The 26,470-nt window shown below is 45.1% G+C and overlaps 1 protein-coding gene across 1 annotated transcript in view; it reads left to right on the forward strand.

The window, feature by feature from the left end:
- The window catches only part of ARHGAP18 (Rho GTPase activating protein 18), a 544,764-nt gene that overhangs the window by 171,495 nt on the left and 346,799 nt on the right, over positions 1-26,470 (forward strand). The window contains exons 3-4 of the mRNA XM_069234821.1: positions 395-630; positions 6,147-6,222. Coding sequence (XP_069090922.1) covers positions 395-630; positions 6,147-6,222 — 312 coding nt within the window. The remainder of the gene's footprint in view (positions 1-394; positions 631-6,146; positions 6,223-26,470) is intronic.

Consider the following 26,470-nt stretch of genomic DNA (forward strand, 5'->3'; position numbering starts at 1 on the left):
TTGTTGTCTTTGTTTACTATGGGTGGAATTTCTGTGTCATCTCTGAACGTAGTTTTGGTGCAGTCCTGGATTTTATTTTTATCATTGAGTCAGCTGATATGGAAGTATATTACTGTAATGTAGTTGTATTTCTTGATAATGTTAGTTAAGTTCGTTACACATAGTTGTAACAGCCAAAGTACTGCATTGCAATCATAAAAAATGCAGTTTTTAAAAAATCTACAAATATTTCGCTCTTATTTTGTGGTAGGAGTTGCAGATGAAAATGATGTAATTTGCAACGCAGTCTATGCAAATGATAAAATAGCAGCATGCAGTTTAATGACAAAAATGAGAAGAAAACAAAGTTTTCGAAACCCCTAGTGCTAATTTGTTGTCTTTTCTTTTGATACAGAGGGTGAGCTGGAGGAAGAATGGCTGAAGGAGGCTGGTCTGTCAAACCTTTTTGCTGAATGCGCTGGTGATTCCAATGAAAGCATAGCGTTACTGAGCACTTTAACACGGGCGCAGTCTGAGGCAGTGCAGAGAAGGCTTGACACGCTCTCTCAGACCATGCGCAAGAAAAATAAGCCTCATCAGGTGCCTGATGTAAGGGAGATCTTTAAACAAGAAGGTCATTCGAAAGGAAATGTAAGTCACCCATACTGAGATGTGTTTGATGTGCCTCTGTGAGCTAAGAAGTGGGGTGATTTTCTGATAGCCTTGAATGCAGAGGGTCCAGTGTGGCTCTAGGTAATGTATTTTATGTCCTCTAATATTAGATATGCCATTCATACAGTGCAGAACTGACAATAGATTGCCTTAGTACGTTGAGCTACGGAAGACTGCCAACAGACCACAATAGTGTCACTAGAAGCAGGTGGGTTTTGAGCAGTTTGCCACATCTTAGAAAATTGCATTTAGATAGAAGCAGAATTGGTAAACAAATCTTCAAAACCGAAATGTGTACTTCATAGCTAGCACCTTCTTCAGATCCTGGATCAATAAAAATCAAGATCCTTCTTGATAATATGCTATGGAATGATGACTGACCCAAGAAGCTTAGGTTAGTATCCTAGCAGTGGCATTCTGCATATGATGTAACCGACCTAGTATATATTTCTGCAAGTTCTCCTACATGTAAGGTTAGTTAACTGTCATGAGGACATTTACTCACCTTGGTATATTGGTTTTCTCAAGAGGTATGAGTGAATACCTGCCAAAATGTGATTAACACTTTTAACGTTTGTCCATACATGTAATACTTATCTTTGAAGGAATCACAGCAATAACAAGGAAACGCTAAGGATCTGTTTATCTGTTATTTTTATGTAATGTAGTTTCAAGATATGGGATGAACTTCAGAGTAAAGTGGTTACTTGTATACAGTGGTCATGAAGCAATATACTGATCCATTACAAGAGGCCAACTGTTGATGCTGGTGATGGAATGGGAGAATTCTTGTTAACGGTCTTTTCCGTCTGCAGTTTTCCACTGGCTTGAGATAAATGTATTACATCTGCGTTAAATAAATAAGCATCTTCTTCCAAATTCCTACACCCCGAGGTTTGGGCCATTATGATCTAATTCTCTTACTCCAAGTTCTGATCCCCACCTAAAGTTGTGATTCCCAGCCCTTCTCCCAGCAATGGCCCTACTACTTATGCAAGCCAGTCACCTCACCACAGTAGACCATGCACGCCACAATTTTGATTACCCATTTTCAGCATCATGAAGTCTGGGAACGGAATTTGAATTTGTTACATTCTCCCCTTTTGTTCCCAAACGTATCATGCGCTTTGTATTGTATCTCACAGTCTGGTATTTTTATGAACTCTTTCTACTGTCAGCTGCTTGTAGGTGCCTCAGCATGAAATCCATGGCATTTATCACTTGCCTCCTTTTGGGTATTGCTTTCTGATCCGTCTTTGTATGGAGAACCATACTGTATTGAATGAGCTGGGGGTGTGTGATTCAAGTGTGAATTTAATACTACTGGTTTATTACCATAAACTTTCATGTTATTAAACTGCCTGGTAAATAGAAAAGGGCATTCTATTCTCTCATATTTCGAGAAGATACTGATTAATCTATACCAACGCCTTCTGTGAACTCAGTAAATTCAAAATTCCTCTAATTTCTTCCTTCACTTGGACGTTATTTTCCCTTGTGTTGTGAGGCCTTCAGCATGCACTCATATAGTGCTAATTCCGACAACTATGATAAATATTTTTTAAATGCTGAATGCACCCATGAGTATATAAATAGTGTACTTTCAGTATAGGATATGAACACTAAATTCAGCTAGAGTACTATGTGAAAATGCATATCGGGTAGTATGAGTTGGAAATGTTATTATTTACATGCTGAATACATTTTCTTATTTCTGATTATATGTGCAATACCTAAATGGAGAATGCTCTTTGTTCGTTAATGTAATATAATGCTCAGTTGGCTTGTGTCTAATGCACAGGTCACTTCAGAATATCAACATAAGGGATCGCAGTCAGAAAATACTTTTATGTAGAAGTTTATAAGCGTCCTATAATATTTTTCATGTATCTTAAAGATACAGATTATATGTATCGGAGCACTCACTTTTTTATTGTACTGATATCTCTCAGTAGAAGAACGTGCTTATCATGAATGTAGGTCGCATTCAGAAAATACACCAGTAGCGACACTATCATAACCTTCAGGTTTTGTATTGGAAGGTCACCACAGAGCCTACTCGATTATTTTATTTATTCCGCGTGTCTATGAGGCAAATTTACATCCTTGACTACTTTGCTAAATGAATCATAGCTTCTAGATCAGTGGTTCCCAACCTTTTAACTTCTGTGGACCCCCACTTTATCTTTACTGTAACCCAGGGACCCCCACTGAATCATCATTCAAATATGCCCACCCCCCCTGAGTCATTATTGAAAGCTGGGGACCTGACCTGTTAATAATATTTAATTTTCTAAGCAGTTGCGGACCGCCTGAGGAGGCTTTGTGGACCCCTACAGGTCCCCGGCCACAAGTTGGAAACCACTGTTCTAGATTTAATATATATGGGGTGTGCTGTCTTATGCTTACTGTTGGATATGTGTGCATGTCCTTTCATGATGATAAGGGTTTGACATTCTGGTTGCAGTGTTGTCATCTACGTACAGCAGTGCTAGACCCAGTAATTCAGATAGTGATCTAATTAGAAACCATATAACATTTTGAAAGCATGGCTCTGCCTATATGTGTCTCAAAGTGTTAGAAATTGGGTTTTTGGTTGGCAGTCAGGTTACCCTCTGTCCAAGCAAGAACCCTCACTATAGTCAGGGTAAGTCACACACAATCCAAATTATCCTGTGCCCACCCTCTGGTAGCTTGGCATGAGCAGTCAGGCTTAACTTAGAAGGCAATGTGTAAAGTATTTGTGCAATAAATTATACAATGATACAATATAGCACCACAAAAATACACCACACAGTGTTTAGAAAAATATATAATATATATAGGTCACAGGAGTCGTCCTTGATACTGTGTCGCAGTTACAGCGGTTTCTGAAGCAGTCTGTGGTTGATCTGACAGTCAGAAGCTGAAGCAAAAGATGCAGAGGAGTCCTGGAGGAATCTTGCAAGCCGAATCTGAGGAAACACCCAGAGGAGAGACCCTAAATAGCCCTGAGAAGGGTATTGGCTACCTACCCAGGTATGCACCTATCAGGAGGGATCTCTGACGTCACCTGCTGGCACTGTCCACTCAGAGGTCTCCAGAGGGTCCCCACACCTTGGAATCCAAGATGGCTAACGCCAGGGACACACTGGAGGAGCTCTGGGCACCACCCCTGGGGACTCCCCTTTCCTTTGTCCGGTTTCGTGCCAGAGCAGGGACTGGGTGTCCCTGCATCGGTGTAGACTGGCTTATGCAAGCAGGGCACCATCTGTGCCCTTCAAAGGATTGTGTAATACAGTCCTTCCAAAGGAAATGCATTGTTCTGCCTTCCTGGGATTGAGCTGCTCAGTCTCCAGGAGGGCAGAAACCTGTCTGTGAGGTGGCAGCAGCTGGGGCTGCAGTGGAAACCTCAGAGCTGGTTTGGCAGTACCAGGGGTCCATGGTGGAGCCCCCAGAGTGCCTGGGATTGGCCCCCATAGCAGATTTGGAATGGGGGAACAATTCCATGATCTTAGACAACTCACATGGCCATATTGGGAGTTACCATTGTGAAGCTACATATATGTATTGACATATATATAGTGCATGCGTGTACTGGTATCCCCGCACTCACGAAGTCCGGCGAATTGGCCCTTGACAATGTGGGGCACCTTTGCTAGTACAAGGGTGCCCTCACACACAGTAACTTTGCACCTAGCCTTCGGTAAATGAAGGTAAGACAAATAGGTGACTTATAAGTTACTTAAGTGCAGTGAAAATGGCTGTGAAATAGTGTGTGGACTATTTTACTCGGGCTGCAGTGGCAGTCCTGAAGAATGGTTTTTCTGAGCTCCTTATGGATGGCAAAATAAATGCTGCAGCCCATAAGGATTTCCTGGAACCCTAATACCATATACTAGAGACTTATAAGGGGGGGTGCAGTGTGCCTATCAGAAATGAAATATGGAGTCACTAAACTATAGTGACAAATTTGGTAAGTAGAGAGAGCATAAGCACTGGAGTTCTGGTTAGCAGAACTTCAGTGACACAGTTAAGCATACTGACAACACACACAAAGGGCATAAACTATGAGCACTAGGGTCTTGGTTAGCAGGATCCCAGTGAGACAGTAAAAACACACTGACAAACGCTCACAAACAGGCCAAAAATGGGGGTAACCAGGCTAGAAAGAGGCTACTTTCTCACAATTCTCAGCTCCCCCTGAAAATTGCACTGCTGTGGGCAGTGTTGATTTAATGATTGCACAGCTGCAACATTAAATGCTCAGAGTTCTGTGAATTAAAGACCAGGTTTCCCACAAAATAGTGATCCAAGATGGTCAGAACATCCTCAAGTTGACAGTGCAAACCTGTTATACTCGCTTTAAATAACCTTCACTGATTCCACACTGATGAAATATCAGAAATCAAGACCTTCTTTCTGACTTAGATACGACTGTTAAGGCAGTGGCAAAGCGAAAATCGAGGGGGCCTCATTCAAAGTATATGGAGGTACCCTGACCCAGTCAGGGGCCCCTAGGCCAGGGCTGCGGCTCATGCATCGTGAACTCTGCTGAGGGGAGCCTCTCTTGCACTGCAGGGGCTGTTGTTATGCCACTGTGTTAGGGCCTAGCCCAGATTGCATTGCCAATGTATTCCAAACGAGGTTGCTTCACCGAGGTATTTCAGATACACAAGGTTATCTACACAGAACCTTACTGCTATCTGGCCAGCCAACTATAAAATTAAGCTAGATCTCTTCACGATCTAGAGCCTCTGCTCTGGAACACTATTCCTGCTGGCCTGAGATTTCATAGTAGCTTCAAAATGTTTTACATATGCTTGTCTAGGAGTCACTGTTCATATTAAACCACCACTGAAATTTCTCTTCCAATCTCGCAATTTCTTCCACACTGAGAAGATTTTTCTGCATAGGCCTTCAAGGCAAATGAAAGTATTTTCATTCATTTGGATTTACTTTTAGGTTTAGCAGTTCATACACCAGTTTTTTATTTTTTTTATTTCAGAAAGCCCAAAAGATAAGTATTAAAAGAATCGGCTTTACATTTGTATTTATCTACACACTAATAGGATTTAATAGCTTTATATACTGTGTTCCTCAGCCTGCTGCTGATATCCCTCGATCTTTAACAGTTATGAAAACCTTCTCTCTCATTATAGGCCCTCAATGCCTAGAACTCGGGAAGAGGGCTTTTGACCACCATCACAGCCCTTGTGATGGTTGTCAAAAGCCCTCTTCCCGAGTTCTAGACATTGAGGGCCTATAATGAGAGAGAAGGTTTTCATAACTGTTAAAGATCGAGGGATATATTGGCAATAATGTTAGTAGTATATTCCTACGACTGAGGGGAGAATGTAGTAAACCAATTAAGGAGTAACAAAGACGAGCATTGGAATGTTGGAGCAGAAGTTGTGTACTAGCTATTATTGGCCCTGTGCTTCTTCATTCACTTCAGTGGACCTCCGAACATTCCACAGTTCTGATATTTATTAAATGTATCTGCTTTATTTTAGCAATCTGATGAAAATGGACTGAAATCTTCCGGTGGAAGTCGAAATAACACAGACACACTGAAGGAAACCCAGAATGGTATGATTCATCCTAAATTCCATATTTTGTTTCCGTTGCAAATTTTATTGCAGTTGCAGTACATTTTTCGTTTCTATTCCATGGTAACTGATTTATTGCCATCTGTATTTATGAAAAAGAGAAGTTGAATGCATCTCTTAGTTTTTTATTAACTCTGGTCTTCTGATAATTTGCTGTGCGTTCTAGATGAGATCTGTTTATATATTAGAATATACATATTTATATTTTCCACACTACCCCAGCGTGCAGTCTAAAAAAACAATAACATTTAGCACAAAGGGGGGTGACGACGCAAAAGGGATCACTTTTTTCACATTCATCATACAACGATTAGTTCTCAAAAAGTACAATTAATGAATCATTATTGCATGTTACTGTTTTCTGAGTGTCTGACTATCCCAATCTATCTACATCTTTGAGTATCACTGGGACAGTTGTTCTTCAGTTTACTACAAGTTAAGCCTCTAAATGGGAATACTAGGTGATCCAATGTGAGACTCGTTAATTAGTATTGTGGGCCATGTTAAGCAACTTCATTTGTTACAGTTGGAGCACAATATTATGTGTCTGCCCTGGAATCACTGGAGCTTTAGATGCTATTGAATGAGCTGTTATGTTATACCCGTAGTTACTGTGGGCTTTGGCTCAGCCTTTTGTTCATTGGTTGGCTTGGTGCTTATTCGATGGCTTGCTTTCCTCTTTGATTTACCTCTCCCCTGGTGCATAGCTTTGTACCACACATTTGATTGGAAGGCTTGTAACCTTCCAGTGTTTACATGTATGGAATTCGTTTTTTCATTTTGCTTTCATCCCTCTGTTTTCTTGATTTCTCCCCAGTATGCTACTTTCTTCCTCAAAACTCAGCACCATGGTCGTACTTCCGTTCACAACTCGGTTATTGCTTCTGCTCTTCTCTCACTCATTCTGTTCACATTCACCTTTTTTTTTTTTTAAACAAATTCGCCCCCAGCTACTCTATTGCTCCCCCACTCCAACATGTCCTTTTTTAATGGCGCCAATTTGCTGCTGAGCACTCCCTAATAGATACTATGCTTTCATGTATTTTTGTTGTTTAATTTACTGCTACAACATGGTGTCCACCATTATTGAACTCGAAATTGAAAGATTAAATTTGTCCTGAAACATGCTTCTTTTGATTTTAATGTTCTGCATCAACAACAACCCCTTTGTTTCTTTTTGTCAGTGCTGATCAGTAACTACAACAAGCGTTGGCAAAACCAAAATGCTTGGAACATTGAGACAATGCTTGTTGTAGCCCGTGATTACTTTCTTAAGCTACCTGAACTTAGCATCTCCTGACCAGCATAATTTTGAACTGCTTTTGTTCTTTGAAGTAAAGTAGCACAAATTTCTAAAAAGATAAATATTTGGTCCGCTCTGTGATCGAGTACCTGTGTGTTTCGGGTCAGATCCTTCTGCATTTTTAGAGAGGTTTCTGAACATATTCAGCCAGCACTCCAACTGTGCACTGCCTTCAGTCATGCACAATGAGATGTTGGCTGAATGACCCCACCTTCAGAGGCCAACCCACAGCAGCCTGCCCTCAGTCATCAGCTTGATGGTCCTGCCTCCCTCCTGCATTACCCTGGCGGGAAGCGCGTCATCAGAGGCGGAGGCGGCGGCACTGATTCAGGGAGCAGGAGCCCTTTAAAACTTGTTTCGCGCTCTCGCAACCGCGGGACGCGCGCGGTTTGCCCGGACGAAGCCCGGGCCAAGGGCGGGCCCGTCTTGTGCCCGTCATCGCCCGTTTGAGCCTGGGCTGGGCCACCCCTCTTTCATCTCCAGTGGAGGGTGACTATATATACATTTACTAATATAGGGGATCATTTTGGAGCCTTTTTAGTGGGTCTAGTGGGTTTTTAATATTTTTAATTTTTATTCATTAGTCTGTTTTGTTTGTTATTTCGTTATTGAAACTTTTTGTTAAAATGGGCAGGAAAAGAGGTCCGTTAACTGGTCCCACGGGGGTGGTGGTGGGGGTAATAGACAGGGAAGTGGCACCACCACATTGGACTCCTTCCTCGCAAGAGCTGTTGGGGTCGTAACAAAGGAGATTGATCTGGCAGAGAGGAGGTTATCCATGGAATTGGAGGACTGGCGTTTGGCCCCAATAGATAGTGGTCCTCGTGAGGTTGTGGATGTGGAGGTGACTTATCCGGTGGGAGACCAAGGTACTGTCATGGTTGCTGTTGAGCCTGCTCAAATTGAGCTAATAGAGACAACAGAGGGTTCTGGTGGCCAAGGCCCTTCCAGAAGAAGCTAAAGACTTTTATTATCTTCTCCCCCGGCCTGCCCCCTGGATAAATGTAGCCCCGTGAGGAAAAAAAGGTCTTAAAGAAATCGATCCCCAAGTCAAAAACATCCCCCTTGGAACTCCCTAAGGGTACGAGTAGTGACCCTGCACCTTGCCATCAGCTGGGTGGTGATGTTACTATTTTACTGTAAAAATTTCGTGAAATGATCCAGGAGATTTTATCCCCCGTTGTGGCGAAACTATTGGCCATAGAAAAGGCAGTTTCTCTGATATCTGTGCAAGGAAGTCAGGGGAGGCACTGTGTAGGTGGATGTGTGGCCCGACCAGGCAATCCCATCCCTGTGAGGAGCTGCTCCTGCCGGCGGACGCTGCGGGGCCATTGGGGCCTCTGGGAAAATCATCTCAGTTATTGGTTAATTCTGGAAATTCTGGGGGTCCGGGCGCTCATGCTGAGATTGCGCCGGCTGCACCGACTTCTATATTAAGGGTGGATAGGACTGTCAATAGGCTTAGCTGTAGTAGGCGGCCTGATCATGAATTTGTGGTAGCAGGGGGGGGGGGGGCTGACCAACAGCTGGTTGAGAATAATAATCTGAATCTCCCGATGGCCAGGCCTGCATTGACCTGTTTGGATCTCCCCCCAGCTTGTGCCCCCTATGTGGTGGTGCTGACGAATGTAGCTGCTCTTGCCCCTGGGGTAACTGAGTCCACGGCCCAACTCACAAACAAGGCTGGATATTGGTTGAGTAAGAACTGTGATTTCTCATGTAAGGATTTCAATGATATTTTGTTTGCCAGAAGAATTGGATGGGTTGGGCCCAAAAATAAGGTGGGGGATGAAGATTGTATTATTATAAATGTTAGATACCCAGCCCTGAGTCAAAGGCTCCTTTCTACCTACCGCCCTGCTGTATTTAGAGCTGGTACAATTGGTATGGTCCCTTTGGGTTATTTTTATGACCACATGCAATTGAGTGCCGGGGTGTCTCCGGGTTCTGGTAGGTTTCCCCCCCTGGGTCAGAATAGTCACCAGGCAACCAGCAGAAGAACTGTCACTAACAGTAATTTATCCTTGGAAGGGGTGGACTGACAATGCGCCAAGACCCTGGCTATATAGGAAGAGGTGCCCCCACAGTGTAAACTTATCTCATGGAATATTGCGGGCTATGATGCTAATTTATCTGATAAAAGCGTGGATTAGGTGTGTGACTACTTTTGATGTGATCATGCTTCAGGAAACCTGGTCAGAGGGGTTGTCTGTGTGGGATGGGTATAACAGATTTGCAATTCCAGCTGTGAAGTCTCTTGGTGGCCGCTCAAAAGGTGGCTTGGTTACCCTAATCCGCCTCTCTAAGATAGTGGGTGCTTTTCAAATTAACTGCACTCACCAAGGTATATTGCTGGTATGGGTAATTTTCCCTAATAATTTCAATATTTTACTGGTTAACTTTTATAACGCTGTGTGGGATGTGGGGTGCCAAATTGGGGCCTTTTTTCCGTTCTTCAGGTTTTGAAACACAGAATGGAGGAGATGGGGTTAGAATTCTGTGCTATTGTCTTTGGAGACTTTAATGCTAAGCTGGGGAGGCTCAGTACTGTGGTTAATCCCTTTATTTTTGACTGCGAGGATTATTCAGTGGATGGTCTGCAGGACTCCAGAGTCAGGGTTCTAATCAAGGAACTCAGGAAGATGGGCCTTCTGAATTTGTGTGCCATAGAAGCCGTAGGCACTCATCAACTCCCAACCTATGTGGGAAGAGGATCTGAATCCACTATTGACTATATTTTTATGTCTCCACCTATGAAAGACCTGGTGATTGGGGGGGAGGTGCTGGGAGAGAGTTTCAGTGATCATAATCCCCTTATAGCATCCTTTAAACTCCCTGGGGCCCTACGTAAATTAGGACGAGGTAGGCCGGTAGTAGTGGAGATAAAGGACCAGGGTAGGCGGCTTGGGTGGAAGCAAGTGGATTCCCTTAAAGTTGTAGAAAGGATGGTGGGGGAAAATGTACATTTATTTATGGACACACTCTTGACAGAGGCTCCTAATCCTAAAACTGTTATGAACGCAATAACAGTAGTAAATGCAGCAGTGAGAGACTGCCTTTTTTCAGTAGGCAGCCAACCTAGTAAACGTAATTGTGGTTGGTATGATAAGACCTGCTATGTTGCAAGAGCAAATCTGAAGATGGCCACTAAGAAACATCCTAGAGATTGGGTCCTCATAAAAGAAGCTAGAATGAAATCTAAGAGGGCCCTGAGGGATAGCAAGATAAAACATAAAGATAAAGAACGTGCCATAGCTCTGAAGGATCCTGGCCTGTTTTGGAAAGTGGTAAATAGAGGTTCCTTTGGAACAGATACATCTGAGGGCCTTGGCTGTAACATCGCCCCGGAAGCATAGATAACTCACTTTTGTAGTATTTTTGAGGGTTCGCCCCTAAGAAATAACCAGGAGAACGAGTATGAGATGGCTCCCAACCTAGCAATTAGGTTTTCGCTCCAGGAGGTTATGGATGCTATACAGAGTAGTGCGAGCAATAAAGCTCTGGGCCCGGATTCGATCCCTATGGACTTGAATAAAGCAAACCCCCAGTTATGGGCACCTGTTCTCTTAAATGTCCCTAATGCAGCAGTCACTGTGGGTACCCCTGCCTCTTGGAGACTGGCATGTATTGTCCCAGTGTTTAAAAAGGGCGACCGGAATGATCCTAAGTCCTACCGCCCTATTTCTCTACTGGACTCTTCGGTGAAGATTCTGGGACGGATTATTTTAAGGCGTCTGGAGTCCTGGATGATAGGGAATGATATTTTAAGCCGGGACCAGTATGGTTTTAGGGAAGGCCTTGGCACGCGAGATCAATGTCTCAACTTACTGATGCTGATCGGCAAATACATGCAGGCCAGGAAAGGTACGCTTTATCTTGCTTTTATGGATCTTAGCTGATCCTTCGATAAGGTGAACTGGTCTATATTATGGGAAAGGTTAAATCAGCTAGGGCTGGATCCTAATATTGTAGAGTTGCTCCGATATCTACATTCTGGGACGGTTGCAAATGTGAGGGTGGGGTCCAATGGGGAATGCTCAGAGGCCTTTAAGCTTTCAAGGGGTGTGCGCCAGGGGTGTGTTCTGGCTCCTACTCTGTTCCTTCTATATACAAATGGATTGTCTGATTTTCTGATGAAACATTGTAGGGATGTTCCAAAGGTGAATGGTACTGATATCCCTGTGCTGATGTACGCGGATTACGCAGTCCTCATTGCCCGTACTATGAATGGTCTCCGGGAAATAGTTGGAGCTTATGCCTCCTTTATGTCAGCTTTGGATTTAGAGGTCAATTTTAAGAAATCTAATTTTATGGTGTGTGGAAGACCCTTGAGTAGGGTGGGGGAGCTAAGGGTGGAGGATCAAATTATTAGTAGGGTCCATGAGTTTCCATACCTAGGGATTATTTTTGATGAGAAAGGATCTTGGAAACCTTGTATTGCCAGAAGGGGTGCGCTTTTTCATGCAGCAGTTGGCGCGACTTTTGACTTTGCTGTAAGGGTAGGTAGTAAACCTATCAAGCCTTTGCTTGAAATTTATAGGCGGAAATGCCTCCCTGTCCTGCTGTATGGTGCTGCACTTTGGGGGTATAGGGACTCCCGAGCCCTTACGGTGGAAGAAAATCGGTTCTGTAGAAGGCTATTGGGAGTTGGACAAAATATCCCTGGTTTTAGCCTTCATTTGGAGCTCGAGCTTGAGTTTGTGCAGGACACTATTCAGTTGGCTCCCCTTCTGCTATGGATCTCAATTTGGACTAACGAACATGCCACTCTGAATATGGATATCTTAAAGGATTGTCTGGCTTGTGACAATGCAAAGAATATTCCCTGGTTGATGCACATAAGGAAGATGGCTCGTGATTTGGGGCAGCCTGAATTGGTTGATTATCCTGAAGGCCTGACCAGTTGTGATAAGAAATGGGTTAAGGAGAATTTTTTAAGAATCCAGAAAAACAGGAGGGAGGAGGAGGCCTTAGGGAAAAAATCGATCAGGGATTTCATTATGTTAAAGATGTGGGTAGGTCCTGAGCGCTATCTCGTAGAGATAAAGGATGTGAGGGAAAGGTCTCTCATAACCAGTTTCCTTTTGGGGATCATCAGACGTAATCTGTGTTTCCCGTTAGGTCAGTATGGGGACAAATGTATTAGACCCTGCCCCTGTGATGGGGTGTCCCAACAGACCTTGCCCCATTTTACTTTGTTTTGTGTTTTTTATGCACCATTCAGAACTCGTTTTGTATTACCTCTCCTAAGGGCCAAGGGTTTTGTGCAATATCGTCCTGCTTTTATGTGGCTGCAGATGGCCTCAGAAGTGTTGATGTGGAAGGGGCTGGGATCATTCCTGAAGGGAGCTATTACTTGGCGTAATAATGTGGAGTTTTTAGAATTAATCTTTCTATTTTATTGTTTCTATGCATGTGGTTATATATGTTTTTATTCCTGATGGGTGTTCTTATTATTTATGGTTTTATTGCTATTTTTAACAAATGTATTGGAGATTATGTATTGTAATGGATTAATTTTTTCGTACCGAATAAAAGTTATTATTACCCTAACAAAAAGCCATTCTTGTTTCTGATTTTGCTAGACTTTTTGAGCACTTGTAAAATCTTAAAATCTCTACCTGACTTCCCATTTGGTAATGGTTAACTTTATACACTACATACTTGAATAACTTGGGACTTCCAAATATTCAAAATCCACTTGCCTGTTCACCTCACTGCCCTCATCATCATTGTTTGTAAAGCATATTTCTTCAAAAAGGCATCATACAAATATGTCTAAAGTCAATCAATCAATCAGGTATTTGTAGAGCGCGCCTATTTACCAGTGAGGTTGTCAAGGGGCAAAGTCTGGTGAAACAGAAACCTACTTCATCTCCACCATAAAGAAATTCCACCTGGAGCTATTTCCTGGGCTAGGGGACAGATCAGTTATAGGGGCTGCAGACTGGGAACCTTTTTGTTCTGCAAAGTAGGGTGAAGTTGGGGAACTGTGGCAGGATTCGTCAATGTAAATTTCCCAAGTCCTCCCAACTAAATGGGAAGAGTAGTGCCTTCACCCACGTCTAATTTATTTGTTTCAATAGAATTACTTAAAAGAATTTAAAAAATGTACAAGGACTGGAGAAAATGGGCAAAAAGTGAACACTTTGCACTGTAGGTTTATACATTGTACCTACCATTAGCCATTTGCTAAGGATTGTAAAATGTTTCTGCCACACATCTGCTGCCCAAAACTGCAGTACTTAACCTGTGGTCAAGCGAACCCCTGGAGGTCCACGATGCCACTCAGCTTCCGAAAATTAAGTAATATGAACCATTTAATGAAGTGTTATTAAAGAAAGAAGCAAAATTGATTTTTTTTAAACTTTCTGTAAATTTGAAAGGATCTGAAATTGGAGGCTAACAAATAAATAAGGTGGTATCCTCAGAAAGATTTGTGGGATCCATGCAGGTGCATCAAAGAGAATACAGCTCGGGTGATGGGTGACCTCAATTAAATTTATAAAAGCTCCATTGTTCTCATTAAATTTAAAATTCAGTTGTTTTTTAGATTTGTAAAATAAATACAATATTTGTATCTCTATTTTTATGTACTGTTTTGCGGTTCAAATAATTGAAATTGCGTAGGCTAGAATCCCGGGCTTCAAGTAATGACTCACTTGGGGTCCCCAGATTTCAATAATGATACAGTAGGGGTCCATTCCAGTAAAGCTGGAGTCCCCAGAAGTCAGAACGTTAAGAAACACTGGTCTAAAGCACTACTAACCAAACAATATCTCAGTGAGTGGAAATCACAGAACTTTTGAACTTCTTGCATGGACAAAAAGTAATATCCCCGGGGTTGGGATGCTGCTTTTTATTTCTCTCTGTAAAGTGAAACACTGTTGGCCCTCAGCTCAGAAAAACAGTCTGAAAAGGCCCCAGCCCACCAGGAACTACCTGACCTGTATCTGGCCAGGAGTCCACTTGGCTCCACCAGCCGCCTCCGTGCCCCTGATCCCCGTCTGCTGCCTGGAATCGAGATCGAGGCCCTCACCACCGCAGGCACCTGCCTGCGCCTCATCCCTGGTGCCTAGTGGTAGGCTTACTGTATCATTGCATTTAGATTTTTTCATTGTTTAAAACTGTTATTTCGTTCACCGTACTGCTTGTAATTGCCATTGTGCCTTTGTTTTTGCCCGTTTCGTTTTTACTGTGCCTGTTTTTGAGCCCGCCCATCTCAGCCGGCTCTCTCCGCTCTCCCAGCCTCTGCTGCTGCGTCCCCTGTGGCCCTGCCCCCCTCGCGCACCCATTGGTCCACCGCCTCCCACCTCCCAGCTGCTCCTCTCTCCCACCTCCCCCTCTTAATGGTGGGTGCTGTGCGGCCACGCCAGAGGCAAGCCCATCTATGCCCGTCTTCGCCCAGCGCCGGTCCCCCTGGTCCTCTCAACCCTGACCCCCCCTAGACAACACTACTCAGCCACCATGCTACACACCCTCAACTCAGGTCTGCACCCCGCCTGTGCCCAAGCCAACCCCAAGCACACACATGGACCCTTTACATGCTATGCATGCCGGTTCTCCAGCACACCCACAACCATCAAAAACACCCACACGCCCCACGCCAACCCCAACACGCCCCACAATAATGCCAGCACGCTCTACAACAACACTACCACAACCCACAACAAAACTAAAACCCCTACAACACCATCATGCACCACAACACCACCACCAAAAACACCCACACGACCCACGCCCCACTCCAACACGCCCCACAACAACGCTAGCACGCTCTACAACAACACCAACACCCCCACAGTAACACTAACACCCCCCCTCAACAACACCATCACGCACCACAACAACAGCCCCCGCGATCTCCTTAACTGCATACTCCTAAACACCCGCTCCATACACAAGCATGCCATCGAACTCTGGGACCTGATCACGTCACACTCCCCGGACATTGCCTTTCTCACAGAAACTTGGATGAATCCCTCATCTGAGGCCGCCATAGCCATCCCAGAAGGCTACAAAATCTATCGTAGAGATTGTCTAAACAACCCAGGAAGTGGCATCGCCATTTTACATTAAAACACTATAAAAATCACCACCAACACACACGACACCCTAGACAGCGCAGAACACCTTCACTTCCTAATTCACATAAACGCCAACACCACCCTCAGAGGAACCCTCATTTACAGACCACCAGGACCTCTCCCCGTTCTGTGACGCCATCGCTGACACCATCAGCCCACACACCCTCACTTCCACAGACAATATCCTCCTTGGTGACATTAACTGTCACCTGGAGAACCACCACGACCACAACTCCACATCCCTACTAGTCAACATCACGAACCTAGGACTCAAACAACTAGTCATATCACCCACCCACTCAGCAGGACACACGCTAGATGCGATTTTCACCACCAGCAACCACATAACCTTCACACACACCACCAAACTCCACTGAACCGACCACCACTGCATCCATTTTTCCTTCTCGAAACCCCCCACACACCACCACCAACACACCACACCCTACCTCATGTGGGACAAGATCCCCGCAGAACCCCTGAACGCCCAGCTTGCACAGAACCCCCCCAACACCAACAACCCCAACATTGCTGCCCATGACCTCACACAATGGATTACAACCTGCGCTGACTCACTCACCCCTCTTAGAAGAAACATCACCACCTGCAACATCAAGAACGCCCCCTGGTTCACCACTGAACTCCAAGCACGAATGCCGCAAAACAGAAAAAGCTTGGCCCCAGGAACCCTCAATGACCAACTTCTCCACCCTCAAAACCACCATATGCAAACATCACCAACTTATACGGACCACCATCAGGGCTTACTACACGAAACGCATAGACAGTAACTCACATAACAGCAAGGAACTCTTTACCATCATCAAAGAGCTCACCAAACCCAAATCCTGCAACATCGACCCCACTCACACACACAACCTCTGCAACTCCCTCTCCAACCACTTCCACCTCAAAATTTGAGACATACACAACAACTTCACACCACAAGCACCCACCACCTCCACCACTGACACGACCAACAACAACACACACCACCTCCCCAACCTACTACACACTTGGGCCCCTACCAACGACGAAGAAACCAATGAATTCCATCCACTCAGGCTCCCCCTCTGACCCCTGCCCCCACTGCATCTTCAACAAGGCCAGCCCAACCATTGCTCCCAAGCTTTGCGCCTTAATCAACAGCTCCTTCGACGCCACCACCTTCCCAGAAGCATGCAGAAGTAACCGCACTCCTGAAAAAACCCAAAGCAGACCCTGATGACCTCACAAACTACCACCCAATTTCTCTTCTCCCCTTCCCCACCAAGGTTTCTGAGAAGTTATTGAACGCCCTTCCTAGAGGAAAACAACGCACTTGATGCATCCCAGTCTGGATTCCGCAAGACCACAGCACTGAGACCGCCCTCATTGCCTGTACTGATGTCAGAGTCGACAAGGGCGAGACCGTCGCACACATCCCCCTGGACCTCTCCGCAGCCTTCGGCACTGTCTGCCACCAAATACTCCGTACACGCCTCCACAATGCAGGAATCCGACACAAGGCCCTGGACTGGCTCGCCTCCTTCCTCGCCAAAAGGACCCAGAAATTCCGCCTCCCTTCCAATCCCCAGCAACCAAGATCATCTGCGGAGTTCCCCAAGAGTCCTCCCTCAGCCCCACCCTCTTCAACATTTACATGGCCCGCTCGCCAACATCCTCCACCCGCACGGAATCACCATCATATCCTACGCAGACGACACCCAGCTCGTCATCTCCCTCACCAGGAACCCCACCACTGCCAAGACCAACCTCCACACCGGACTCCTAGACACCGCCAAATGGATGACAGCAAGCCACCTCAAACTAAACTCCAACAAAATCATCATCTTCGGCCCCAACAAAACAATATGGGATGACTCCTGGTGGCACACTGCCCTAGGATCACTGCCAACACCTGCCACCCACGCAGGCAACCTTGGCGTCATCTTAGATTCTTCTCTCTCCATGACCCAGCAAATCAACTCGATCACCTCCTCCTGCTTCAACACCCTCTGCATGCTGCGAAAAACCTTCAAATGGATACCCATAGAAACCAGAAAGACTGTCACCCATGCACTCGTCAGCAGTAGGCTAGACTACAGAAACGCCCTCTTCGCTGGCACCACAGTCAAGCTTCAGCAGAAACTCCAGAGGATCCAAAACGCAGCCGCACACCTCATCTTGAACCTCCCTCGCCATGAACACATCTCCGCCCATCTCAGATCCCTTCACTGGCTTCCCATCGACAAAAGGGTCATCTTCAAGGTCCTCATCCTCGCACACAAATCCCTCCACAACACTGGACCAGCCTACCTCAACGAAAGAGTGAACTTCCACATTCCCACTCGCCACTCCGCTCCGCCGACCTCTCCCTCGCCACAGTTCCCCGCATCCAACGCACCATCTCCGGAGGCAGGTCCTTCTCCTACCTTGCCCCAAAAACCTGGAACTCCCCCCAACCTCCGCAAGACCCAGGACCTCCTGTCATTCAGAAAACACCTCATGACATGGCTTTTCGAACAGTAAAAAAAAAAGCCGCCCCCCCCCCAGCGGCTTGAGACCCTTACGGGTGAGTAGCGCGCGCTCTAAATGTTTTTTTTTTTAATGAAATGAGCAGTCCAGCACTGGGCTACCTTTGTACCCTTTGAGTTTATAAAGGTGTGCTTTATGGCCAAGTCTGGCTAGCCCCAGAGTACCTTGTTTCTGTAAATTTGTGAGTCTACTAATAGGTTTTTTTTTTTTTTTAAGGTCTCCCCTGTAACAGCGCATGCTTGCGAAAGATATCATGTTGTATAAGGTTTGGAGCCCACACATTCCTTTACATTTTTGGGCTTCATTTGCTCCCTCCTAGTTAGACAGTGCAATACAGCTTCACTTCCTTTCCTTTTGACAGGAGCACTGAACAAGTACAGACACCTTCATTTTGATTAGGGTCTCGCTGCTGATAGCGCTGTGATTAAGGTACTATTTTTCTTCTTCCTTTTAGAGCAGTGAATCCCAACCTTTTTATCGCCGCGGACCGGTAAATGTTTGATAATTTTTCCATGGCCTGCTTGTTTTGATTTAATAATTTTAATTTAATTGTATTTAAACATGCCTTCAAGATTTGAAGACCTCGGGCGGCCCGGTGCCAATTGATCCGCGGACCGGCACCGGTCCGCGGCCCGGGGTTTGGGGAACACTGTTTTAGAGGACTTCTTGGCTAATGACCTGTGCTGCATACTGTGTTACTGAGGTTACAAGGCGTGCACATGACTTTCCTTTTCATTGCTCATCTATTGACTTGTGCTGTGCACAGTTTTACTTAGATTGCAACACGCCATTTATTTTCATCCCCCCCATTGTAACCTGTGTGCCCAGATGATTCTTGCTCTTATTTGAATTGTATGTACTGTATTGTGTATGAACCGTTCTTTATGATGACTAAGTGTTTCAACGCAATTTCCTGGCTTAAATCAAAGCCCAGTTTTCTTTCCTTTGTACAGAAGCAGTGACTACGTTTCAGCCATGCTTTCACCCTTTCTCTTCTCCTGGAACCATATGCTTAATAATTCCTCATTTACTCATGCATGAGCTATCACTGTTCTGGTTGTATGGCCATGCCCCACCCTCAGTGATCTTTTATTTGGGGAAAAATGCAGGTCCATGGAGCCTTCCTTCTTCTGATCTTTCTCGTCCGTCATTTGGTAACTGCAGTTTTTTTAAATCAATGTCCTAAGGTATAGGCCATATCTGTTAGAGACGTCTGGTTGCAGATTCATTATCTTAGAATTTTCCCCAGGCGTCAGACTGGATCCGAGGAATTTTTTTTTTTCAAGCAATTCCCTTGCGTGTTGGTAGGTGGCATCGGTCGACTCCACAGGCATCGTTGGTGTCATAGTCGCCGTCATGACGTTGGGAGTAGTATATAGACACTACATCTACGCAGTGACGTCAGTTCTTTTCTTTCCACGCCACTTGCTGATCCTGGAGAGAGCTACCCTGGTCTCTTTTTGACCAATTTCGACCCATTTGTCAAGTTTTTTTGGTGAGGTTTTTTTGGTGCGTCGAGGATGTCCCCGAAAACCAGTTTCAAACTGCTGATGTGGGTGACGGATCTACATCGGGTCTGTTTGTGGTGCCTGGAGTGTGACCACTACCCGAAGTTGTGCTCCGAGTGCTGGGCCATGCACCCAAAGACCTTGAGGGAGCAGTCCCTCAAGCTTATGGCGGCACAACTCTCAACTCTGCGTAGCTTCCGGTCTCGCTCTAGGGGAAGGTCTTGAACGCTCATGGAGCCACCACCATTCTTCTTCCTCGAAGTCTTAGGGACAAGCTAAGAAGAAGAAGAAGAAGTCGAAGAGATCCAGTCACCCTTCGACTTCACCCCGTCGCTCGGCTGATGTGACGCGGGAAGAGCGTCGACGCTCGAGGCCTCTGTCTCAGGAGCCTGCTTCTGGGTCTCCTACACTCTTCCCTGAGTTTCTGGGAGCTGGAGCAACCTCTACTCAATTGAAAGAGTTTTATGAGGCCATGTGCCTCATTTTTGGGCAGGTCGACCCCGATACGGCACCTTCGGGTCGAAGGGGCTCGGTTGGGGGGGCCTTCAGGTTGTTGAAGCTAATGTGCTAATTAAGAAAATTATTAACGATATATATGTGGTTACTAATGAGAAATGTGTAGAGAAATTAATCATAGAGAAAAAAATAATGTCCACGTTTGAAAATGTGCCCTCGGGGTGTGATTACAATGTGTACTAATAGAACGGAAACTGTATGAAATAATGAAAATGTATAAGAAAATTTTTAATAATATGTCAGAATGGGATGTATAACCTATGTTTTGCATTAATTTGTAGTGCTAAATTAGCTGAACAAAGGCCTACTTTTTCTGGGCCTCACACACACGAAGAGCTGAAATACTGAAACGCTTTGCAAGGGACCGGATGCACGAACAGTCTTTGACTTGCCCGATGTTAAAGTTGCTTAGCTAGAATTTTCTGCAATGTACCGGTGGACAGGAGATGATGAAGAAATTTTGATACAGTTATGTGTAGAGCAGGCTAAATGTACATTCCCAGGACTTGAACAATAGAGGCACTGACTGAAGAGGAACATGCAACAATTTCGATACCTGAAGAGCCGGATGATGAGAACATCTCATGGTGAATCAATCCACATCTTGTGAACAGACTAATATTGAAATTAGTAGATTCGGTAAACAAAAGCCATAGGTTACTCGCTGACCAATTACAAATTAGGGGGATGGACTGGGAGACGCTAAAAAAAAGTCATGACAAAGGGCTGAAATTTCAGATGTGAGGGTAGAATTAATGACGTCAGCAGATGCTGTCCGAGGTGCTGTTGCTGGGCTCAAAATCTGTGAGCCTGATCCGTAGCTGACTAATTGATGACCTGAAGATGAGGACTGACTAGTTGCTGATTAATCCTGGATAGGTAGCTATGAAAATGTGACTGACGATTTTATGCCTTTTCTTCTAGGTACCAACTGTGCTGATTATAGAAATTCTTAATTAGATTGATTTTTCTAAATTAATATTTTCTCTAAAAGGTTTTTTCGCATGAAGTCCCACATGCTGATGCTAATATTGGTTATGTAGGCTGTTAAGGGTGACGCTGACAGTGACAAATCAACTGACAAACTTAATTGCTGAACTTCACTATTAATGCTGGTATTCTTAACTTATGGAATATGTTCCTTCAAGTGATGATGTTTTCTATTAATGAAGAAGTGGTTTTGAATAAAGATTTAACTAACAGATGCTTTAGAGTTGTAATCAATAGGGAAATATAAATTGTTAACTCCTTTCCAAGTTGTGGTTATTCGTGAGTAGATGGTTTTAAGCTGTTTCTTCTAAGATGTGTCTTGATTATTGATATTTATTATTGTTTCAGTCGTACCTGCAAGACTAGGATACTCCATGTGATTCAAAAGATTCATTGACCTATACGCGTCCCCTAGTAAGTTTACTTACTAAGGACCAGGCGCGTTAGCAGGGTTCCGTGCCGGTGGCTTTGGCTCCAGCCACCAAGGTCCCCTCCCCAATCCGCTCTTGGATTCTCACCTGTGACAGTTGTACCATTGAGTCCCTCCCTGGCGCCAGTTCGATTGTCGACGCTCCTGACATCGGTGGTGCCCACCATCGACGTCAACCCAATCCTCATCCTGACGACTCGGAGTCTGAACGGCGTCGGCCTATGCTGACTCTGTCTTTGGTGAAGCCTATTCACCCCAGGTCGGATTCTGACCCTTTTTCTTATGGGTACAAATTTGGGGAAGGATTGGATGGGTCTGTGACCGGGTATCCCCGTTCACTCCGGCACAAAACACTACAGGTGACGTATCGGAATCGTCCGATACGTCACTTCCGCTTTTCCACATTACCGGGGAAACGCGTCCAGAGCGAGGCGGGCGTCATGCCGTTGCCAGGGGAACCAGTGAAGATTTCCGGGTGGAGCGAGTAAAGAGCCGGGGTGCGGCGCCAAACGGGGAGGAGACCGCGGAGAGAGCAGAGGAGAGGAGTGCCGAGAAAACAGAGGAGACACTTGAAGCGGAGGACCTCTACAGAGAAGGCCAGACGAGGACTGGAGGCAGAGGAGATCCCGTGCACAACGAGGTGCTGGAACCAGAAAGCCCTGCCAGGAGAAATCGACGGACGGACCGCCCTAACGCCAGCCACGACCCTGGAGGGTCGTGGCTGAACAAGGTACGGTCCTTTTGGACTCCTAGAGGGGGCACTAATCTAAAGGGGACTGGGGAGGAGACCTAGAGAAGGGGAAGGGTGGAACGGGAGGAATTTAAGGGGCACGGGACAATCACGTGTGAGACACTTTTTGACACAATCCCAGTCAGTGGTCACGTCGTTCCCACAACTCCTCACTCGCACAATCTACCCCCCCCCCCCTTACCTTTTCCCCAGTCAGTAATAATACCAGGAGAGAATAGAGGTATTAGACCACTATCCTTACCGTAGCGTTTTCTGTCCTTCTGTTTCCGGTATCACCCCTGGAACCAACCGAGAGACCAGCAGAGCCACTACCTGAAAGAGAAACAAGAAGAAACAGAGAAAACCACCAGTCAAGGAAGAAGACGAACAAGATCCTAAATTCAGAAAACCAACCCTACCGAAGCTATAAACATTATTCCCCTTTAATTTGAATAAACCACTTACCTGAGCCATACCAACGCCTCTCCGTTGCCTTTATACTGTTCGATCTGTCACAGTGGTGTCAGAAGTGGGATTTTCGGACCTCTCCACGACAACCGAACAGTATAAATCATGAGTTAAAGCCCCTCGTTGGAGGATATGATAAAACAACTGGCCGAAGGCCAGCGACATCTGCAGTTGGTGTGGGAGGCACATCAACGAGAAGCAAAAGAGGACAGGGAAGCCTTACAGTCGGCTTTGAAAAGTCAGGCGACAATCCTCGCAAACAATCAACTGGTCCACGAGACGGCCATGAAAAAATTAACCGAGACCATTGCCGTCAGTAAGGTCCACCCCAATGTCCCCAGCTCTGTGTTGCAAAAATATCAAGAAGGCGAAGACCCAGAATCTTTTTTCACTAACTTTGAGAGAGTGGCTTCGTCAGCCCAATGGCCTGAGGACAGATGGGGTCAGTATGTCGCCCCCTTACTTACTGGGGTATTACAAGCAGCCTATCAAGCAGCAAATCCGGGGGGAACCACACCATACAAAGAGATAAAGACCAGTATCTTGGAACGGGTGGGACATGACACCGAATACTATAGGGTCAAATTCCGGAAAATCAAATGGGGACTGAACGAGGACCCCGTACTTTTTATTATCGTGTAAAGGATTTGGCTTTGAAATGGCTGGGTTCTTCCGGGAACAGCCGAGAGGAGGTGATACAAACGATCGTTCTCGAACAATATTTAGATGCCTTACCCACCTCTACCAAAAACTGGATCCGCCAACATCCAAAATTGAATACAGACATGGTGATCGATTTAGCGTGTGCATATCATCGCTCTGTAGATGTAAGGAGTGTAACCCCCACTTCCAGCATAAAACCAGGGGTATCCAGCCCCAAATTCGCTCCCAGATTTCCTCCCGACGAGCCAGGTCCCCGTAGACTAACCGAAGGTCCACCGGTACCAGGACCCCAATGTTATAATTGTGGGGAATGGGGACACATAGCCCGCACTTGTCCGAGGAAACATGATAGTAGTGAGCCCATGGAGATCAGAGTAACTCGGCGAAGGGTACTGTGTACCGGAAGAGGTAACCTGAAGTTTAAGCAGACCATGAGTATCAATGGACGGTCGGTATGCGCTCTCATTGATTCAGGCTGCAGCCAATCTGTAGTTAGGAAAGATCTAATAAGCCTAGCAGACTGCGAAATAGAGCAGTGGGTGAATATTTGCTGTATACACGGAGATAAAGAACAATACCCCTTGCATAGTCTAACGGTAGAGTGGGGAAAGTACCGAGATGTCCTGCCTATGGCCATAATGAGCGAGCTGATTGAGGAATGTATCATCGGAACTGATTATGAGCATTTTCAAGAGCTCCTGGATTATGTTAGAAACCCCAAACTGACATCGGACTGGTGGAGGGAGGCTCCCTTTTCTGACAGTGTCATTGAATGCCCTATAACCCGTAGGAGGTTATCACGTCGAGAAAAACGGGCAGAAAAAGAGCAGTACCGGGACCAGGAGGCGCCAGGTCTTATAGCAGAAACCCATGAGGCACCTGTCAGTTTTCATCAGCAACAGAGAGAAGATCCTTCTCTAGCTCAGGCTTGGAAGTCCGCAAAATCAGAAGAGACCGAGGAGGTGGGTCCTTACTTCCTAATTAAGAAAAACCTCTTATACAGGATAACCACTACTCGTGCGGGGGAACGTAAACAACAACTATTGGTACCAGAACATTATAGAGATCACGTCCTAACTCTGGCACATAATCAACCCGGGGGGGGGGTCATTATGGGAGGGAAAAAACCAAAGAGTACCTTCTCAGGCGGTTTTATTGGCCAGGTGTTTTTGCATATATAAGAAAATATTGTTCCCAATGTCCCAGGTGCCAGCTTACGGAACCGGGCAGACCGAAGAAAGCACCTCTAATGCCCCTACCCATCATAGACATCCCCTTTAGTAGGATAGGGATGGATCTGATTGGACCTCAGGTACCCTCAACGAAACGTCACACCTATATCCTAGTAATGGTTGATTATGCCACCCGATACCCCGAGGCTATTCCCCTGACCAGTATGACTACCAAGACAGTAGCCCAAGCAATGATAAACGTCTTCTCTCGAATTGGGTTTCCTCATGAAATACTCACCGACCAGGGGACCCCCTTTATGTCTACTCTCATGAAACAGGTGTGTAAGACATTAGGTATTTCTCAAATCAGAACTTCGGTATACCATCTGTAGTGCTTTCCTCTTATCTAGTTTCTAAGCACTAACATAACACAACAGAAATGCACTTCTGAGGTCAAAGAAGACTTTTATTGTTGTTAATTCTTCCCCAACCACAATATTTTATGTATGACGAATTAGTAGCTTTCAAGTCCGCGTTAATCAAACAAAATATATCAGTTTGCAATATACACAGCAGGTTATATTTATAAGATATTGAATGCAAAGCAAAACAAATACTTCACCGTGTGGGAACTATCTACAGCTTCATCTTTCTAAGGTCTGCAAGCTGATGACCCCTGTCAGGCGCGGGAAAGAGATTCATCTACCCACACGGGATTGCTGGCAGCTGGCGCCAAGCTCCAGCACGAGGTCCGGCAGATTCGAATCTGACCCTCTGCAGCCTGTTACATTCGTTACAAAGGTGTGCCCCCTCCTCTCAGACCTGGGAAACTGAGCAAGCCTTTTGGAGACTGGCCAGGTCTCCAAGACTACTCCTGTTCCCAAGCTCAAGCAGAGAGAACAACACCCATGTACTCTCTCTTATCATGTCTAGTCTACTGTGAGAACAAAACATCTTGGTTCATCTTGTGCAAAAACACAGCTTGGAAAAATACAGCTTGGATTCTCAACTGCAATGTCTAACTCCACGTTAAAGGCAATGGGCAGCTAACCTAAATATCAAATGCAATGTCTAGTGTCATATCAAAGCCAACAGGCATCTAAGCTGAATACAAAATGCAATGTCTTATATCATGTCAAAGCCCATAGGCAGCTGAGCTGAATATAAAATGCAATGTATAATATCATGTCAAAGCCAATAGGCAGCTGAGCTGAATATAAAATGTAATATATGATATAATGTCAAAGCCAATAGGCAGCGGAGCTGAATACAAAATGTAATGTATAATATCATGTCAAAGCCAATAGGCAGTTAAGCTGAATACAAAATGCAATATATAATATCATGTCAAAGCCAATAGGCAGAATATCTAATAGCATGTCAAAGTCAATAGGCAGCTAAACTGAATACATCATGTCAAAGCCAATAGGAATGCAATGTCAAAGCCAATAGGCGGCTAGACTGGATACAGCATGTCAAAGCCAATAGGCGGCTAGACTGGATACAGCATGTCAAAGCCAATAGGCAGAATACAGAATGTAATGGCTAATGCAATGTCAAAGCCCATAGGCGGCTAAACTTAATACAGAAAGCAATGGCTAATGCCATGTCAAAGCCCATAGGCGGCTCAACTGAACAAAACATACCATGTGCTACTGGTGAACATTGAGCAACTAATATGCGCAGTGGTGAAACACAAAGTCATTGGTCAAAACAAAACTTTATCAAATGGCAGTACATTCCGCCCTTTGACCAATGAATTTTTGTTTCACATATCTCTTGTTTCAAACAAAAACAAAAAACATCAGCACAAACAAACAAAAAAACATGATGATCAAAGCAAT

This window comes from Pleurodeles waltl, chromosome 5, assembly GCF_031143425.1.
Source record: "Pleurodeles waltl isolate 20211129_DDA chromosome 5, aPleWal1.hap1.20221129, whole genome shotgun sequence".
NCBI lineage: Eukaryota > Metazoa > Chordata > Amphibia > Caudata > Salamandridae > Pleurodeles > Pleurodeles waltl.